Genomic DNA, 19,913 nt, shown 5'->3' with positions numbered 1-19,913 from the left:
ATCAATTTCATGGAAGTCTTCCCTGATCTGGTAAAAGCACAATTTTCCACCATCATTCACAATCCAGTACCTCTCACCACCAGGATAATTTTATGCACCTGTTTATTATCTGTCTCCTCTCTATAGAATGGAAGCTCTACATTGTTCCTTTTTATGTCCCTAACACATAGAAGAGTCCATTTTGCCACAGTAGATGTTCATGTACATTGGTTAAATGCTTAAGTATTCAGTTACTTGTGTATTTTTATCTTTTCCATTAGACTGTTGAGGCCTGAATTCCTGCCATGCATGTGTCAATATCTTATTATCAGCACCCAGAGATGTACTGTCACATAACTACCAAGTAGCAGAGCTAAATGTATCTTTGAGAGAAGAGCCAATTAAAAAATACCGTCTCCTCCTATATTTTCATTCTGTGTTCTAGGGTTCTTCCGCTGTGGAGAAAAGATTCTAGCAAATCTTCTTTCAAGCTTGTGGTTGAGCAATTACCAGACCAAGGAAGAAGTAAACTAGAAGAAGCAGGAGTTATTAGAAGCATAGACATTGCAATGCTTTTAGAGGTTCTAGTAGATATGAAGTTGAAGGGGGCTCTGAGCCAGCAGTCACTTCTCTCTGCTCTAAATGTCCACTGTGATGCTGAGAGACACCACCTGCAGAGACTTTGGAGAGCAGAGGAGACAATGTATATGCAGGAACGTGTCCTTCTTGTACCATCTAGTTAACTTTTCTAATTAAGGGCTATGAATCACATATACAGATACAAATGACATTATACATACATACTTTTATATATATATATATATATATATATATATATACACACACATATATACATAATAGGTTTACACAGAAACATGCTATCAATTGAGTATCTGTGTTCCCTCCAAACTTCTGTGTTGAAACTCTAATCCCTAAGGTGATAATATTATGAGCTGGGACCTTTTGATAGAATCTGAAGAGGGATTCATACTTAAAAAAAAAAAAACCTTACATAGCCTTAGGCTATGTAAGGTTACAGCTATAAGAGAGCCCCCATCAACCAAGGAGTAGGTCCTCATCAGACATGGTCTGTTATACCTTGATCTTGGACTTTCCAGCCTCTAGAATGGGAAAATAAATTTGTTGATAAGACAATTAGTTTATAACTAGTTTTGTTATAATAGCTCAAAAAGCCCAAATTGGCTAAGCCAATTCACATATGCAATATTATTATATTTTTGTGTTTCTCTATCAGCCTACTTCCATTAGAATAAGATGCTAGGAGAGGTTACAATTTAGATGATGGTAAGGAGAGGTATCCCTAAAAGGACAATATGAGCAAAAGCCTGAGGCAGAAGAATGATTGGCATGTTTAAGGTTAGCAGGAAGGTCAGCATGCTGGAGACAGGGAATGAGGGAGAAAATGGCATGCAATGGCATTGAGCGGCATGCTTGTGTATACTGAGAGAGAGGTGATGTAGTGGTGTGGATAATAGAGGGTCTTGTATACCACTGACTTTTCTTAGTGATAGGTAGGTGAGCAGCAGAGGAGTGACAAATTTACAATGACATGCCTCACTCTCAGACTTAAGGGGGTAAAAAGGGAAGTGAACCATTGAAAAGGATACTAAGCAAGAGACAACTGTGGTGGCAGTAGGGAACAGTGGTTCAAAATATAAACAGTATTCTGTAAATTATGAAGAAATGCCTACCACTGTCAGAGCATGTGGCTTTTAAGACAGCTCTTGCTATCTTTTTTTTTTGTTGTTGTTGCTGGTCATGGGGCTTGAACTTTGGGCCTTGGGTGCTGTCCCTCAGCTCTTCAGCTCAAGGCAACAGCTCTACCACTTGAGCCACAGCGCCACTTTCGGTTTTCTGGTGGTTAATTGGAGATAAGAGTCTCATGGACTTTCCTGCCCGGGCTGGCTTTGAACAGCGATCCTCAGATCTCAGCCTCCTGAGTAACTAGGATTACAGGCGTGAGCTACCAGTGCCTGGCTATCACCACCTTTGAAGTGGAAGGATGGAAGGCTCAGAGGGGAAGTGACTTGCTAGGAAGGAAATAAACTGTTGTCCTTGCCCCATTCCATATTTTCCTATTCCCATTTCTACAAACAACCGGTTTTTTTTTTTTGGGGGGGGGAGGTTGTTGTGGGGCCTGAACTCTGGACTTGGTGCTGTCCCTCAACTCTTCTGCTCAAGGCTAGCGCTCTACCACTTGAGCCACAGTACCACTTCCAGCTTTTTTTTCTGCTTATGTGGTGCTGAAGAATCTAACCCAGGGCCTCATGCATGCAAGGCAAGCACTCTACCACTGAGCTACCTTCCTATCCCCAAACAGCTTTTTTATACCTTGTCATTCTTACTCATTTTTGGCAGTACTGGGGTTTGAATTGGGACCTCTCACTTGCTTGGCTTGTGCTCTATCACTTGGAGATGAGGTCTCATGGACTTTGCTGCATGAGGCTGACTTCAAATCCAATTATGTGGATCTCAGTTTCTTCTCTTTTCTTTTTTTGGCAAGTCCTGGAGCTTAAACGCAGGACTTGGGACAATCCCTGAACTTCTTTTGCTCAAGTCTAGCACTCTGCCACTTGAGCCATAGTGCCACCCCTGGCCTTTTCTGTTTATGTGGTACTGAGAAACTGAACCCAGGGTTTCATGCATGCTAGGTAGCACTGTACCAATAAGCCATATTCCCAGCCCCTCAGTTTCTTGAGTAGCTCAGCTTTTAGGCAAGAGCCACAAGAGCTTGGCTAATTAGTGTATCTTCGGAGCAGGCCCTACTATGGCCTTCCTCCCACCTATGTGTATAACTAACAAAAAGGAAGCAGATTCTTTTATTGAGAGTGACTAAGGCAGGTGAGGCACCTCCATAAAAGACTAGACTACAAAAAGTGTGCTTAATTTCCTGGATTAATTAAATAAGAAAGAGGGCAGATGCAAACCTCTGAATTTTTTAAGACGAATAATTCAGGGCCAATCAGTTTCTTAGAGGTTGTTCAGATTAAAGAGAGATTATATTGTGATCTGGCAGAAAGACTCAATGTGCTTCAAAGGAGCCTAGGAAACCACAGTGCCTTCTGCGGCCAGTGTCATAACAGAAGATCTGGCACAAAGCACTCCAGAAAAAGCCTTGTAGAAGATGACAATCACAATGACACCCTGCCTACCTGGGGAATGACTTAATTTCCAAAACGATTCCACATCCCTTCTTTCATTTGAGCCTTTTAACACTCCTGTGGAAAGACCAGGTTGGTATCAGCATTTCCAATTTTCACATGAGGGACGTTTTCCATCTGGAGAAGACCTGAGAGGTGAGATAACTTACCCAAATGTCAAGAAAGGAATATTGAGGCTGTAATTGGGGGTGGGGAAAGAGGAGAAGGAGGAAGAAGAGGAAGAAAAGGAAAGAAACCACCATAGCTCTTATAAAGAGGTCAAACAATCTCCAAACATGGCCTCTGACAATCTTCAGATCTAATTTGCCTTGAAAGAAGTTATTAAATCTATCTTCTCTTCCCCACAACTTTTACCATTTCCCTAATTTAGGCCTTTATCATTTCTGGCCTTACTAGTCTTGTCCCTCCTTAAGTCTATGCTCAAACTAGAAGTTAGTGGTCTACACAAAACACAAACATGTTTATGCCTTGCTTCTAATTAAAAGCCTCTGGTAGCTTCCCATTGTCTGCAAGATCAACTCCAAATTGTTTAACATGAAATTTAAGGTTTTCCATGATTATGAACTCTGGGATTTCTAGGATTTTCTGTGAAGTCCTGTTATGCCATTTTGCTTTAACCATACCAAACTGCTTGCAGTTCTGGTACCACAGGAGTACTTCTTGAGTCCCTTCTTCCTGGAAAACTTTCACTCTTTTCCCACCAGATACAGTCATTCATCGAGTTTCAGAAAAGGTGTCTCTCCTCAAGGAAGTATCTCTTGAAGGTTGGCTATCCCTTCCTAAAGTTTCATATAATCCATGTTTTTGTATTGAACTTTTCATAATTGTCTTTTTAAGGTTTTTTCCCCCCCTACAAGTCATTAAGGAAAAATGATTTTTATGTTACTAAGCCAAATATACTTGGTGTTTCAATAAATGGTTGAATGAAGGAATGAATCCTTCCTTGTCTCTTTTGGCTTCTGATATCTGGCTCTTAGTTTGTTATTCTCAAGCTAATTCTGGAGCTCCCATTTACTCCTGGTCAGGCACAGTATGCAAAGAAACATCAGAGCTAAGTTCCCCTGGCCTCCTAGAGCTTAGAGAGAACAGAAGGAAAAAGGAAGGGATGGCAGGGGGCCAGAACTCTGGGTCAGCTTACCCCTGGAACATAGCCTGCGCACAGCTGAGGAGGTACTTGGTGGGAGGCCACAGGAGGGAATTAAGGGTCCATACCCAGGTGCTCGAAGATTTGAGGAGGTACGGACAAGGTTGGTGGGATTCAAAGTAGAATCCATTGAGTCTGAGTGTGGCTCCAAGGATCGTGCCAGACTATTCCTCAGGTCAAAGGTTTCACCTGGAAAGCAATAAAACCAGGATTAGAGCAGGATGGAAGGCCTACTAGAATGCTGATTCCCAGATACATTCTGAGTGAAGCAAGAGGCAGTTAAGAAAGCCTTGCTCTAGAGACCTGTATATCAGTCATGGCTCTGGCTTTTACTAGGTGACTTTAACAAGTTCAGATTTGTTTTTTTTCCCCCCCTCTGGACTCTGGATTTATGTTTCTTTAGAAACTTCTTACACTGGATAGTCACTGCGTTTTTCCAGGTCTGGATGTTCTAGGCTTTATCATGATGAGGAAAAATTAAAAAAAAAACTGGAGTGACTCTAGAGTAGAAGAGATTGCCTTAGTTGCAAGATGCTAGCTGGTGGAGAAGGAATCATTGCCCACATGAGGGCCTTTTAGAAGTACACACTTTCATCAACCAGACAGTTTTCATCAACCAGTAGAACATATTAGAAATGCTTCTTCCGCCAGCTGCTGGTGGCTGAGGCCTGTAATCCTAGCTATTCAGGAGGCTGAGATCTGAAGATTGAAGCTCAAAGCGAGCATAGACAGGTAATTCCATGAGGCTCATCTCCAACTAACCATCAGAATAATGGAAGTGGGGCTGTGGCTCAAGTGGTGGAGTACTAGCCTTGAGAAAAAAGTTCAGGAATAGCACACAGGCCTTGAGTTCAAGCCTTATGACAGACAAAAAAAGTGCTTCTTGATGCCTAGTTAAAGAAATGTCTGTAAAGGATCTACCCCTCTATTTGTAATTACCTTGTTCTATACAAACATTCCAAAGAAGCTGGGAATAAATGCTGGGGAGAGCTGGGCATGGAAAGCAGGCTAGAATTTGGCTCTGGCATACATCAGAGAATTCTCAAAAAACCTCAATTTACTCATTAAACCATGGGAAGCCTGTTGGAAGCCTTCCAATGGGTCTATAAATATTAGAAGTGAATGGCCATAAAGGTTTTTGAAAAGGGAATTCTACATTGATGTTTCCACATCCAGGTCATGGCTGAAAACAGGCAGAAACCAGTATAGTGACTGAGTGTTGCTCAAAGTTGAATACTGTGCTTCCACTCTGCTAAGTATGTAAGCAGGAAAGCACTGCCCTGTTAATAGTAAGAAACAGCTGTTCTCAGATAATCCCACTGCAAAGCAGACTTGAGAGACTAATATTCCTAGTGGAAGGTGGGCCAACATGATGGTAAGGAGTATTGAGATCATGGCAAGGGAAAAAAGGAAAAAAAAAAGTGGAGGAAAGTCATGGGAGACAAATACCTTAAGGGCAGCCTAGGAAGGAAAGAGGACTAGAGATTTTGATTTGTTCTGTAGGAATGCAGATACTAGGAGTTATAAGAAGGCATATTTCAGGTAAAAAAGACATGTTAGCCATCAGAACTGTCTTAACAATAAAATTAAGTGCTATAAGCCAAAAGAGAGCAATATGTCATTGGGAATCTCAAAGCAGAGGTCAGATAACTGCTAGATCATTTCTAGAGCACTTTTACTTTAGAGTTTCATGGATTCTATGCTCACAACCAAGCTTAGTCCTGAGTGTGAACTAAGTAAACATGAAGTCAGATTTGTGAATTTTAAGAATTAAAAAAGAATCTTTAGTTGTTTCAATTTAACATGTCTATTTGTGTGTACAAAGCATCTTGATCTGAGTCACCCCACTCTTCCCACCTAGGAAACTCCTGGCACTAGGATGGTTAGTCTTTGTGCATACTGCAGATACTCCCGTGTTGAAGAACATCTTTATCTGAACACATGTTCCACATCGTCTGATGCCCTCTCATCCAGGAAATAATATTTAAAGGCTTAGCATATGGAGATAGGTAGGGTTGGGAGAGATGGGGAAGAAGGATGAAAAGGGGAACATTGGTCAAGATGCAATTGCACTCACAGATTGACATGTTGGATTGAAACCCCTTTGTATAACTACTTAAACTTAATATATCTGTTTACCATGTGACTTAAAGTGATAGTGAGAATGGCAAAACAACAACAACAAAAATCCTAGGAGATTGTCTCTCTCCTCCTGACACAGTTAAATGGGAGAGGATGATTAAAAACTGGAACATTGTAAATATTATGAAGGAAAGAAACACAATTTTCAGAAGATAATATCAGGAGTCTCTTCTTAAATATGGACAACTGAAGGTCTCCCTGACAACATGATATATAAGCTGGTATGAAGAAGAGTCCAGTTATGAGGGAAATAAGTATGTGTCATATGTAATTATGTGCTTCAATTAACTATGAATACAAGAATCACCTAAAATGTCTGAGAAAATGTATGAGAAAACCTGTGGTGATAAGGGGTACCCTAAAAGACTTCACAGTTCTTATTTGATGTTTATCTCTGTGTGTCTTGAGATTTTGGCAGGAGAACCATTTCTAGAAGTTAGAAAGAAAAGCAAAAGGAACTCATTGTTCTAGAACAAGTGAATCACTTGCAGAGAAGACCAGAAAAATCTCAGAACAACAGAGGTAGAGGTTAATGGGTGAAAGATTTCAGTTATAGTTAAAATTAATAGTCACTGGGCCCAGCTAAATCAGTTTTCTGCCTAACATTACCAATATTTTAGGGAGCCCTAAAGATTCCAACTTAACCTAGCATACATGTTCACATATCTCTTCCCATTTCAGTTCTTTGGATACAGAGACTGAGGCTGTGCTGTTTGTCTTCCCAGAGGCTAGTATAGAAGCGGCAGGGTGATCTAAACCAAAACAGTTAGGCTGGATCCTTCAAAATACCAATGCATATGATGGAAGATGGAAAAGACTGGGGAACTTTTTGTTTTCTTTTGTGCTGATCCTGAGGCTTGAACTCAGGGCCTGAGTGCTGTCCTTGAGCTTTTGAGCTCAAGGTGAGCACCCTACTGCTTGAGCCACAGCTCTATTTTCAGCTTGGTGATTAACTGGAGATAAGAGTCTTACAAACTTTCTATCCTGGATTGGTTTGAACCATGATCCTCAGATCTCAGCCTCTTGACTAGCTAGGATTCAGGTGTGAGTCACCAGCACCCAGCCTGGAGAACTTTTTTAGATCAAGGAAGATAAACAGATGAGACAATGAAATGCAGCAGACAATACTTTCTTGGATCCTGGATTAGAAAAAATGAAACAGCTCTATAAGAGGACATTATTGGGACAACTGAGGGAAATTCTGATATGGGCTATATATCAGTCACTAGTATTTTATTTATATCAAGGTTCTTAAGTATAATAATAGTATTGTGCCCTTATTCCTTTTTTTTTGAGCTTAGGGGAGGGTTTGAGAAAAGGTTTCAATATATAATTTACCCTGGGTTTCAATATGTAGTCCTCTGCCTCTGAATGCTAGGCTCACAGCCATGTACAACTACACTGGAGTTTTGTGCTCCTTATTTTTAAGAGCTAAACACAGAAATAGTTAAAGATAAATTTTCATCTGCAGTTAACTCTCAGCTCAGTAAATAAACAAAAACCCAATACAAATATGTATATGAAATATACCGATACAAATGTATGTATATGTACTTAGAAAGATAAAGGAACTATTGCAAAAAAGGGCACACTTATGTTTAGTGCAGCACTACTCACAATAACCAAGCTATGTAATCAGTCTAGTCAGTTGATGAATGTATAAAGTGAATGTATGCATGCACAACAGAATTATTATGCAGCCATAAAAAAGAATGGAATTAGCTGGGCACTGGTGGCTCACATTTGTAATCCTAGCTATTCAGGAGGTTGAGATTTGAGGATTATGGTTTGAAGCCAGCCTGGGCACAAAAGTCTGTGAGACTCTTATCTACAATTAACCAAAAAAGCAAAAAGTGGAGGTGTGGCTCAAATGGTAGGGCATCAGCCTTGAGCAAAAAAGCTAAGTGAGATCACAAGGCTCTGAGTACAATCTCTAGTAGTAGCATGCATGTGTGTATGTGTGTGTGTATGTATGTGCCTGCACACACACACACACAGTAAAAAATGAAATTATGTCATTTGTATAATGAGATCATAATGTTAAGCTAAGTAATCTAGGTTCAGAAAAATAAAGTTCATGTGTTTTCTTTCATTCAAAGAATCTGTCCCTAATATATTAATATGTATTTATGAATATATGTACATATAAATTTATAAAGCATGACTAATTATAAGACTGGCTGAAGGGGAGACAAAGGAAAGGGTGAGAGGAAAAGAGAATGAAGAAAGGTAAACAATACTGAAACACATTGTATCTATGTATGAAGATGGCATAAAGAAACCCACTGAAAGCTTTTGAAAAGTAGTGGGGAAAGAGGATGAAAAGAGAGCAATAGAAGGGGTTAATGTCTATTATATGCATATGTAAAATATCATGGCATAATCTTTTGTACAAGTAATATACACTAATAATAATAAGTGATAAATCTAGGTAAAGGGTACATAGTTGCTCACTGAACTTTTTTTTTTTTGCATCTTTTTCTGTAGGGTTGAAAGCTTTCAAAATAAAACAATGAAAAAAGTTAAGCTTCCACTTAGGTAAAGATAATATCTATCTGAACTTCTGGTGGTTATGTGTCATATTATCAAGTGCATGTGGACAGATGAGTGATAGCTGTAGGTGTAGGGTAGTGTCTTACAAGGCAGGAGGGAGGGGAGAAGGCTCCAGGAAGCACCTAAACAACAGAAGCAGTACCTATGGATGTTAGACTATTAGGAGTGTGTAACCAGGCATATGTGCAGGAGTGGTAAATATCATATCCAAAGCAGAAGGTGAAAGACAGCTATTGAATAGATTGAACTCATTAGCAGAAGTCAGGTAAGGAAGCAAGCAGAAAAACATAGGAGCTGACAAAATATCAGAGGCAAAGGGTCAGTAAACCAGGCAGCAGACAAGTAAGTGGGCAGGAAAGAAAAGTATGAAGTAGAGAGTAGTCAGAAGTCCAGGCAAGTCTCTGGCTTGTCTGGGCACAGTTAAAACATATTCTGGGAAGTAAATAGAAGACATTATGGGAGCAGATCAATATACTGTGTGCTGACCATGAAAAACCAAGTTTTCAGAGCAGACTAGGACTTGAAATTGGAACAATCTGTCTGGAAATGGGAACAAGGAATGGTAGAAGCCAGAGACAGAAAGTGATACAACTATACCTTGTCTTTTCTTAGTGGGTGAGGCAGGAAGAATCTGGCTGAAGCTGGGTGAATCATAGAGATATAAACTGGAACAGAATTTCCAGAAAAAGTGATGCCTCAAATTCCAAACTAGTTTCATGACTGCAGGCCTATGATGCCCAGGTGCTGATCAATCACTGAATGCTGCTATGAGTGTATGTTTTCTCTATTCCTTAATGACAATATTAAATTAAAATTCTGAACCTTCTTCCATTTCCCATTGGATCTGAACACTGGTCTTGGTGGTTGAAAAGGAGAGAAAGTGATACTGAAGCTAACTAGTTCATGCACTGCATTGTAGTCTGGCATAGCATGTGGGTTGGATTCAAACAGGATTGAAAAAGAAAAAAAAAATTCTAAGTTCCTCCGGAGTAGAGCACCTGCCTAGCAAGCAGAATTCAAACCCCAGCACTGAGAAAATAAACAATGAAATGCAAGTTCCTATTTCTCTAAGAAATCTCTAATTAACAGCTGCCCTCATGGACATGCCACTCCCTCTAATGTATCATGGCTTTCAGAATCCCAAGTAGGCCTAAATTTTTATTCTTGAATTCTAGCTCAGAGTTCCCAAATTCCAATGGCCAGAAAGATTTAACAACTTGCTTTTATCTATACCAATCATACCATGTCCAGGTCTGTTCTGCAGGTCTGTTCTCAGATGTTCTGATACTGATAGAAAGTATTTTACAGAATTCCAGCCAGGAGAGTACATGGGTACAGTTGTAGGGACCATATGGCCTGACCCCCCCACAGAGTATGTGGAATTCATCTATCTTTCTTTCCTCCATCCACAAGTCACACAGCAATGCTTAATTGGGTACAGAAGTACAGAAGAGGCAAGGGAGAAGGGAAATGGGTGAATAGTCATCATTCTGAGCCCATTCTGCAGAAGTGGCACCTTAATTGGAAGCGATTCCATGCAGACTATGATAACAGATGACAGAGAAGGGAGCATGGGTGTGAACCTTGTGTAGGTTGCAGTGGCACACTTCAGATGCATGGTCTCCCATGCAGACAGTGCAGGCCCAGGCTGACAGTACCTCTTTTCTACTCAGGCCACAGCTCACAGGTCTCTTTAAAGAGCCAGCCCTCCCTCTCAATAGCAACCTACCTCACTATATTTAGGGCCAAGCTTTCCTTCCCTCCTTCTCTTCTGTGTCCTGTACTCCAGATTAGAGATGCCGAGCTCCATTCACTCTTTAAGCTCTCTCGGAAGTGCTTAGTCACTGACTCAGCCGCGTGGCATCCGCTTTCCCATTGTGGGTCTGGTATGTTAACTAACAAAGATATTTTCCAGCCTAGTTGGAAACAGCAGGAACTTGAATTGACTTGCTAGACTGGCAATGCTGGAAGAATTAGGGCTATATGCCAAAGGAAAGAACAGATGGCCAATCACTAGGGAGTAAGTTTCTCAATCTCTAGCCTAAAACTAAATGTTCCTGCTGGCAAGGGAGAGGCTATATTAGGCCTCTGGCACCAGCTTCACACTGGGAAATATACTGTGACTTCATGGGGGGCTCCACATGTGACTTGAAGCTCAGAAGGGAATCATAAGCCAGTTTCTAAAGAAAAGGGTCAACTGGAAAGAAGAATAATCCAATAGATAAGACAATGAAATCCTAAAGACAGTAAAGATAACAGGAGACCAAAAAGTCTCAGAGGTGTTGCAGATGTGGCAAAGGTAAGGGACAGAAAAAACAGATTTCCGTCAGACTGACAGGCCTGAGGGCTGGCCCTGAGTCCCAGCAGTTACTGCTTCCAGTCCTATCCCCATCTGAGTTTAGGCCCCATCCCAGCTCCTACCTGGTAGGTACCTGTCGTGGCTGTGGCTGTACTCTGTGGCAGCGAGAGATAAGTGAGTCTGCGTAAAAGGCTGGTTGCCAAACAGATTGTCACTCCGAAGATTGTGGCAGAGCTTCTCCAGGAAGCGGAGGACGTAGGTGACGCTGTTGACTGCTGGGAGGTTGAGAGTATGCTGTTCTCGGTCAAACACGGCTGTGGAGTTAAGTAAACAGAGCCATGCATGTCAGCAGTCAGCCATAGCAAAGTGCAACACAGGGCAGAAGGAGCACAGCCTGCTGTTGGTCAAAGCGCTTACCTGGTCACACAAAGGCAGTGAACACTCAGGCTGGCTACCTCCCTGTAGTACCCTCCCTCCCTTGAGGGTTTTGATTTTTGCCTCCAACTCCAAAGGGCATGCAATAATGGGAGTGGCCAGGCCAGGTCTGCTGTGCCTGCAGGGCTCTGGAATGATTTCACTCAACTTGTGAAAACAACTGTGAACATAATTCTATCTGTTCCATCACTTGGCTGGGCTTCTTCCAGGAACTATGCTCATTTAGGGTGCTGTTTTCACAAGAACTGATCAAGAACTGAAGAGGAAAACAAAGCTATTGCCAGCAATAGTAGTTTGGGTACACAACTCACAACTTTACACACACACACACACACACACACACACACACACACACACACACACACGTATGTACTAGAATTAGAATTCTGGCAACGTTTAGAAATGTTTTATGCTTCATTTTATTTTATTTCCTATTTCTATTAAAATAAGTAAAAAAGCAAAAGGGTGAGAAAGGTCGCTCTCAGGAACGAGTTTTGAGGCAGAGGAGATATCCTGGGGCAGAGGTAGAGGTGAAAGCAACTAGAGGTAGTAAACAAAGCCCAGTCCCTGAAGACTGTTGCAAAGGAGAGTCCAAGCCTGGATCTCAAAAGGGATATAGGCTTACTCAGTTGCTAGCCTTCTGTCATAATTCTCTTTGTCTGCTATAGCCTCTATATACAGCCAATTACTCCTTAAATCTGCCTCAGTTCCCCACCATTTCTCTATTATAATATTTCTCATAGTTTTCTGTTTAGATTTTTTTTTGTTGTTGTTGGTCATAGGGCTTGAACTCTGGCCTGAGAGCTGTCCCTTAGCTCTTCAGCTCAAGGCTAGAACTCTACCATTTGAGCTATAGCGCCACTTCTGGCTTTTTGGTGGTTTATTGGAGATAAGAGTTTCATGGTGGGGCTGGGAAGGTGGCTCAGTGACAGAGTGCTTGCCTTGCATGCATGAGGCCCTGGGTTTGATTCCTCAGCACCATATAAGCAAAAAGAAAAAAAAAAAAAAACGGAAGTGGCGCTGTGGCTCAAGTGGTAGAGTGCTAGCCTTGAGCTGAAGAGCTGAGGGACAGCACCCAGGCCCAGAGTTCAGGCCCCACGACTGGACCCCCCAAAAAAGAATTTCACAGACTTTCCTTTCCAGGCTGGTTTTGAACCATGATCCTCAGATCTCAGCCTCATGAGTAACTAGGATTACAGGTGTAACCACTGGTGCCTGGCTAGATTATTTTTTTTAACTGATACAGTTGTAAACCTATTATCTCTGCTCTTCCCTCTTTCCCACCAGTGTCTGGCTGGTTATTGCTCTGACATTCAGTAAAGAATAAGTAAGTGTTCCTTAACAAGGAACGGTTTGGTTATTTATAGGATCTCCCATGTCAACTGGGTTTCCTTTCTGCCTTTAGAGATTTGATGGATAAAAGAATAGGATTTGGGGCTTAGGAAAAGTGACACAAAAATGGAAAGTGAATATTTTCAGAAAGAGCTAAAATCACTATGCTGTTCAAGTTTTCATAGCAGGAAAGAAAAAGGGAATGATGCTTCTCTGATCTGAGATTCAGCTTCCTTTTGTGGGACTTGGTGCTAAGGAATGCTAAGGAGTCAAAAGAATGAGAAAAGAGTTCAGAAGTTCTCTAAAGCCAGTGGGAGACTGTAACTGTCTCGAGAAAATCTTGCCACCACCACACAGCTGCTCTGGTTTCTTCCTCTAGAATGGGGCTAGGTGCTGGTGGCTCATGACTATAACCTAGTTATTCAGGGGGCTGAGATTTGAGGATTGTAGTCTGAAACCAGCCTGGGCAGAAAAGTCCCTGAGAGACTCTCCAATTAACCACTCAAAAACTGGAAGTGATGATATAGCTCAAAGTGGAAGAGCACTAGCCTTGAGCAAAAGAGCTCAGGGATAGTACGTAGGCCCTGAGTTCAAGCCTCATGACCCACCAAAAGAAAAAAAAAAAGACAGGAGGGGCAGAGTCTGCTTAATATTCTTGGCAAAGGTATATATAAGGCTCAGGGAACTTGGAGGTTGAAAACGAGGACTTAAGGAATAGAATACTTTCACATTTCTCTAGTGCCTATAGGTGTAAAATAAGAACCAGAACATTTTATCAAAAATTGGCTAGTAGAGAAGGCCTGCCCTTCTAGCCAGGAATCCATACCAACACAAAGGTACTTACCTGAGATGACCTCGCCGCCATGGCCCTGTTTGAGGAAGCTGAAGACAGTTTTCTGGTGATAAGCACAGTCGATGCAAGCCTGCACAGCCTGCTGCAATACTACTGAGGCACGGGCTGGCCCAAAATGGTCAGGGAGTTGCTGGACCTTCTTCTTATCTAAGTGGGGGCCTGTGCTGCCGTTCTTGTTCAAGTAGACACAAACTATAGAAGACAAGAAACCTTGTAGAATCAGAGAGTTAGAAGATAGTCCAAGAGTGCTTGGGGTAGAGATGTTAGAAGATAGTCCTCTTTAACCTACTATACTCTGGGCTCTGGCCTTCATGGGAATTCCCAGTAGCTAAGTTGCTTTAATGCTGTGGGGATAAAGGGTAGGGTACAGGTGTCTAGAAAAGACTGAGCTTGGTTGCCTCCAATTCAAGTTGCATGACAAAGGGTTCTGGAACAGTCTGCTGGGACAGCAGCTCAGACCAAAAGCCAAGGAACAGATTTTGAACTTTGCTTTCTGAGCCCTGAAAAGATCATCTAAACAAGGTCCCAGGTGTATGTGCTTCCATTTTCTATACTTGGTTACCTCACATGTTTTTGGTGCCTCTCACCTTATATATGCAAAGACCTGGGGCAACAGCAATATTAACAAGAGTGCACTTGTGTATTTGTATGCCTGACACCAGGCTTAGAATAATCACATCATTAGTCACTTGCCTTTGCTTTCTGTTAAGACTTAAGAGTTCTTTTGTTATTGTCTACACCAACACTCAGGCTCAAAGACTGTAGAAAAAAAAAAACAGAAAAAAAGAGAAAAAATAGTCTCATATCTTTGTTCTTTTATTTGACCAGTTCTTCTGTCTAGGCAGCTGGGTACCCTCCTGATTGCAGCCCTGTGGGGTCAAGGGGTAGGAACACATGAGATTCAGGCAGTTCTTAGTGGAGATGTTTCTTCTCCCTTGGTCTGCTTTCTACTAATGGGAAAGCTGTTCTTTCTTGCATTTACTGAAGGGGTAGGAGGGCCCAATAATCAGGGCAGTGGCTATGTGGGCTGTGGGTGGTTGGTCTACAATTCTTTTTGTCTGTCAGGTTCACCATATGTAAGATAAGGGAGTTAAACAAACTAAATGTTCTCTGAGTAATCACCACTTTCATATCTGTAATTTGAGGAAAAGCAACCTGTAGAGAAGAAAATGGGAAATAAATGGAATGGAAAATAGGTGGAATGGAGAAGGAAATAGGAGAAAAAGCAAAGAAATGAAAACTACAATCAAGATAAATTTAATATGTACATTTAGTTGTTTTTTTTCTGAAGCTATTAAGCCAGATAACAAGAGCAAGCAATAAAATTCTGGAAATTGGACAGCACACAGGAAAAGTAGCAAGTGAATTATCGGACTCAGAAAAGCTGGAATCTCTAAAGCAGGAATAGAGAATGGTAAGTGTTTCATCTCCTAGTTTATGAGAAGTGTAGGCAAAATAGGTGCCTCTAGAGTTGATTGTAAAGTGGATCTAAAAAAAGATTAGTTGAAGTCTGTTAAGAACTAGTTAGGATTTCCATGTCAGGCAATTCAATTATTCTACTGAAATCACTGAAAACTCAGAGAAATAAGGTGAATAATGAAAAGTGATAAGTGGCTATGAAAAGATAGATATATAACTCCTGCTTCTTTGAAAGGTTTTGATGGAAGCCTAATGGTTCTCCAGGAGGCTGTCATTGAGTGTTTAAAGGAAAATATGGAAAATCTATTGGAAGATAAGGAGAGGAGACATTTGCTAGGAAATGCCTATCAATTTTGCTTATGGGACATGAAAATAGTAAATGTGTCAGATGACTCAACGAAATAGTTAAGTTTCCCAAAGAAAATAATAGAAGCATCACCTGTCTTGACATATTCTGTGATTAAATGTAAAGTAAGTGATAAGCTAAAATGTTTATGCATACAGTGCATACAGGAACCCCTCCTCATTAATCTGGGCTGTGTGACTGACTAATCAATAGAATATGGTAGAAATTATGTGATAGAAGCTTGGGACAATAGGAAGTTTGGGGCTTAGGCATTAAGAAAATGGTAGCCTCTACTGTATCTTGAAAACACTTGCTCTTAGAACCTAACTTGCCCCTATGGTATGAGGCAGCCCAAGCTACATTTTGGAGAAGTCTGTGTGGAAAAAAAGCAACAGCTTTGTTAGCTATGTGAATAAACAATCATCTGTCTCAATGGAGCTACCCCAACTGTGCCATGTCTTAACTTTAACTAGTAGAATGTATTTCTCTTATATTTTATCTTTTATGGTTACTATCTTGTTTTAACAAATCTTTCCAATATTAATGTCATAAAGATATTTAAAATATATTACAATGTTTTGATTTTCTATTGCCTCCATTAAATTAGAATTGGAGTCATTAAAAAACTTGAGAGGATCTGTCACATAAGTAGGACAGAAGGCACCACTTCATCCTAACAAGAAAAACCCAGAACAAACTAAAAAACCAACAATCTTAGGTCTGTCAGAGAAATGAGATCATAAGGTGTATTTCTGTCCCCTAAATATGGATAGAATGGTGATACAAAGAATAAGAATCAGGGCTGGGAAGGTGGCTCAGTGGTAGAGCGCTTGCCTTGCATGCATGAGGCCCTGGGTTCAATTCCTCAGCACCACATAAGCAGAAAAAATAAAAAAGCCGGAAGTGGCGCTGTGGCTCAAGTGGTAGAATGCTAGCCTTGAGCTGAAGAGCTGAGGGACCAGAGTTCAGGCCCCACGACTGGACCCAAAAAAGAGTAAGAATCAATGCTGGGTGCTGGTGACTTACATCTGTAATCCTAGCTACTCAGAGACTGAGATCTGAAAATCACAGTTTAAAGCCAGCCTGGGCAGGAAAGTCAGTGAGACTTTTTTTTTTTTTTTTGGGTGGGGTCGTGGGGCCTGAACTCTGGGCCTGGGCGCTGTTCCTCAGCTCTTCAGCTCAAGGCTAGTGCTCTACCATTTGAGCCACAGCGCCACTTCCAGCTTTTTTCTTTTTGCTTATGTGGTGCTGAGGAATTGAACCCAGGGCCTCAGGCATGCAAGGCAAGCACTCTACCACTGAGCCACCTTCCCAGCCCCTCAATGAGACTCTTATCTCCTATTAACTACCAGAAAACTGGAAGTAGAGCTGTGGCTCAAAGTGGTAGAGCCCTGGCCTTGAGCAAAAGAGCTAAGGGACAGTACCCAGGTCCTAAGTTCAAGCACTATGACCACAACCAACAAAAAAATCATCCTTATGGAAGCAATAAACCACTCTGTAGGAACCGGTACCCTAATACCTCCAGTATTAGGCCTAGAGTAAATGAGTTTGAGAGTGTAAAACTCTAGTCACAGTAGTCTGAGTTTTACCTCTAGGAGCTCTAGAGCCAAGTTCTCACAATTAATATCAGAGTAAAATCCCCTTATGCCTCTATCAGGGACAGAGCAAGAGAACCACTGTAAAATAGATCAGAGCACTCTGTTCTTAATAAAGTCTTCCTCAGGATAAGCCATTTTGCTAGAGTTTAAACTACTGTGGGGTTTTTTCAGAGCCAAAATGACCTGGAAGAAGAGAAATACCAACTCCAGCCCATGCTAGCTTTCCATGTGGGAGAAGGGAAATGTTCTAGATCACTAGAGTTATTCAGTACTATCTAAAGAGGAAAAATTGGGGAGCACTTGTGAGGTTCTTTACCCAGGGGCACAGGCTCACTAAAAGACTGGAGTCTAATCATAGCACTAGGGACACTCCCCTCTCCATAAACATCAGCACCTCAGACCTATTCACTACTGTTCCTTTTACACGACAAGTTATCAGGAAAAAAAAATAAAGTATGCTCAAACACAGAAAACACAGAGCTAGTGTCAGGAGCAGATTCAGATAGGACAAGAATATTAGAATTATCAGAATGGGAATCACAACTAAAGCTCTAGTAGGCAAAATAGACAGAATGCAAAAAATGAATGGATAATGTAAGTACAAGGAAAAATTCTATGAAATTAAAAAGGAAATATTAGAGATTAAAAACACTAACAAATGAAAAATACCATGGGTTAGCTCACTAACAGACTAAAATTGGATGAAGAAAGAACCACTGAGTTTGAAGATACCTCAAGACAAACTTGAAAAGTGAAAGCAAAGAGAAAGATGATTGGGAAAAAAACCCCAAACCAGACCAAACATCTAAGGACTGTGGGGCAACTACAAAAGATGCAATATATGTAAAGGAGAAAGAATTGAAGCAATAATGACTGAGATTTTCCTTAACTAATTTCAGGTACCAAGAAGGAAAAAAAAATCAAGAAACGACACCTAGACATTTAACTTTTAAATGTCAGAAAACCAAAGATAAAAAAATTCTTGAGAGTTGGTCATAGTGGTACACCTCTGCACTTGAAAGACTAAGGCAGGAGGATTAAGACTTCCAGAAGACATACACAAAACTCTTAAGAGTTAACATCATTTAGTAGTGAGAAACTAAAAACTTTCTCACTAAGATCAGTGACAATAAATCCTCCTCACAACTCCTTTTTTTGGATAGTACTGAGTTTTGAATTCAGGACTTTGTATATACTCTCATTGCTTACTTGCTTGGCTAGTACCTTATCACTTGAGTCACAGCGCTAGCCTGGCTATTTGCTGGCTAACTGGAAAAAGAATTTCAGACTTTTCTGTCCCAGCTGTCCTCAGGATCTCAGCTTCCTGAGTGGCTAGGACTACAGGTGTGAGCCACTTGTGGTCCTGGCTTAACCACTCCTTTTCAGCATTGTCTTGGAAGTCTCAGCTAAGGTAGGACAATAAAAATAAATAAAAGATATACATACTCGAAAGGAAAAATGAAACTTTTTTTTGTTCATAGATGATATGATTATGCAGAGAATCTGAATGAACTGACAAAAATACCTCTAGAACTAATAAGCAAGTATAACAAGGTTGCAGAAAATAAAGCTAATATACATAGAGTCAATTACTTTCATGATATCAAAAATTATGAGTTTAAAAATGCAATACTGGGTTGGGAAGGTGGCTCAGTGGTAGAGTGCTTTCCTTGCATGATGAGGCCCTGGGTTCATTCCTCAGCACCACGTAACCAGAAAAAGCCAAAAGTGGTGCTGTGGCTCAAGTGGTAGAGCACAAGACTTGAGCTGAAGAGCTGAGGGATAGCACCCAGGACCAGAGTTCAGGCCCAACAACTGACAAAAAAAAAAGCAATACCATTTACAATTCAATAAAAACATACATATGTAGGTATAAAACTACCAAAATAAGCTGGGCACCAGTGGCTCAAGCTGTAATCCTAGCTACTCAGGAGGCTGAGATCTGAGGATTGAGGTTCAAAGCCAGCCCAGGCAGGAAAAGTCCATGAGACTCTTATCTCCAACAAACCACCAATAAATGTGAAGTGGCTCTGTGGCTCAAGCGGTAGAGCACTTGCCTTGAGCTGAAGTGGGCTGAGGGAGAGCGCCCAGGCCCAGCGTTCAAGCCCCATGACCCACAACAAAACAAAAACAACAACAAAAACCTACCAAAATACACTTGTATGACTTATATGAGGAAAGTACAAAACTGATAAATAGGAAAAGAACTAAATAAATGGACAGCATGAAGAGGAAGACTCAATATTGTCAAGGTATCAGTTCTTCCCAACTTGATTTAGAGATTAAACACAATTCTAATCAAAATCCCAGAAAGTCATTTTGTGGTAATCACAATTGAATTTAAACTTTACATAAAGAGGCAAAAGTCCAGCATAACTAATACAGAGTTGAAGGATCACAAGGATGGGGGACTGACACCACCTGACCTCAAGACTTACTATACAACTATTTAACCAAGTAATATTTAGCAACAGAATAGACAATTAGACCCATGGAACAGAATACAACACCCAAAAATAAACCCACAAAAATACAAAAGAACAAAGACAATGCAATGTAAAAAAAGGCAATCTTTTCAACAATTTGTGATACTAGATAATCATGATTCCCTTCCCCAAACAAAGCCAAACA

General features: G+C 40.9%; 1 protein-coding gene and 1 non-coding gene across 7 annotated transcripts in view; one reads left to right on the top strand and one right to left on the bottom strand.

The window, feature by feature from the left end:
- The window catches only part of LOC138837834 (polycomb protein SCMH1), a 116,023-nt gene that overhangs the window by 4,191 nt on the left and 91,919 nt on the right, over nt 1-19,913 (bottom strand). For 2 of the 6 annotated variants that reach the window (XM_070036832.1, XM_070036829.1), the window contains 4 exons: nt 13,911-14,111; nt 11,422-11,613; nt 4,300-4,494; nt 3,153-3,218 (listed from right to left, as the gene is read on the bottom strand). In XM_070036832.1, the coding sequence (XP_069892933.1) occupies nt 3,153-3,218; nt 4,300-4,494; nt 11,422-11,613; nt 13,911-14,111 (654 nt within the window). Of the gene's footprint in view, nt 1-3,152; nt 3,290-4,299; nt 4,495-11,421; nt 11,614-13,910; nt 14,130-19,913 lie in introns of all 6 variants that reach the window. The other 4 variants (XR_011375465.1, XM_070036828.1, XM_070036830.1 and 1 more) reach the window with 4 other exon arrangements.
- LOC138837865 (small nucleolar RNA SNORA61) lies at nt 9,820-9,953 on the top strand. Its single transcript, XR_011375470.1, has one exon. It is a non-coding gene; the product is annotated as a small nucleolar RNA SNORA61 (small nucleolar RNA).

The sequence above is a fragment of the Dipodomys merriami genome, unplaced genomic scaffold, assembly GCF_024711535.1.
Source record: "Dipodomys merriami isolate MVZ:Mamm:240054 unplaced genomic scaffold, mDipMer1.0.p SCAF_277, whole genome shotgun sequence".
Taxonomy (NCBI): domain Eukaryota; kingdom Metazoa; phylum Chordata; class Mammalia; order Rodentia; family Heteromyidae; genus Dipodomys; species Dipodomys merriami.
Note: the sequence above shows the minus strand (reverse complement) of the source record. Positions and strands in the feature narration are given on the sequence as shown.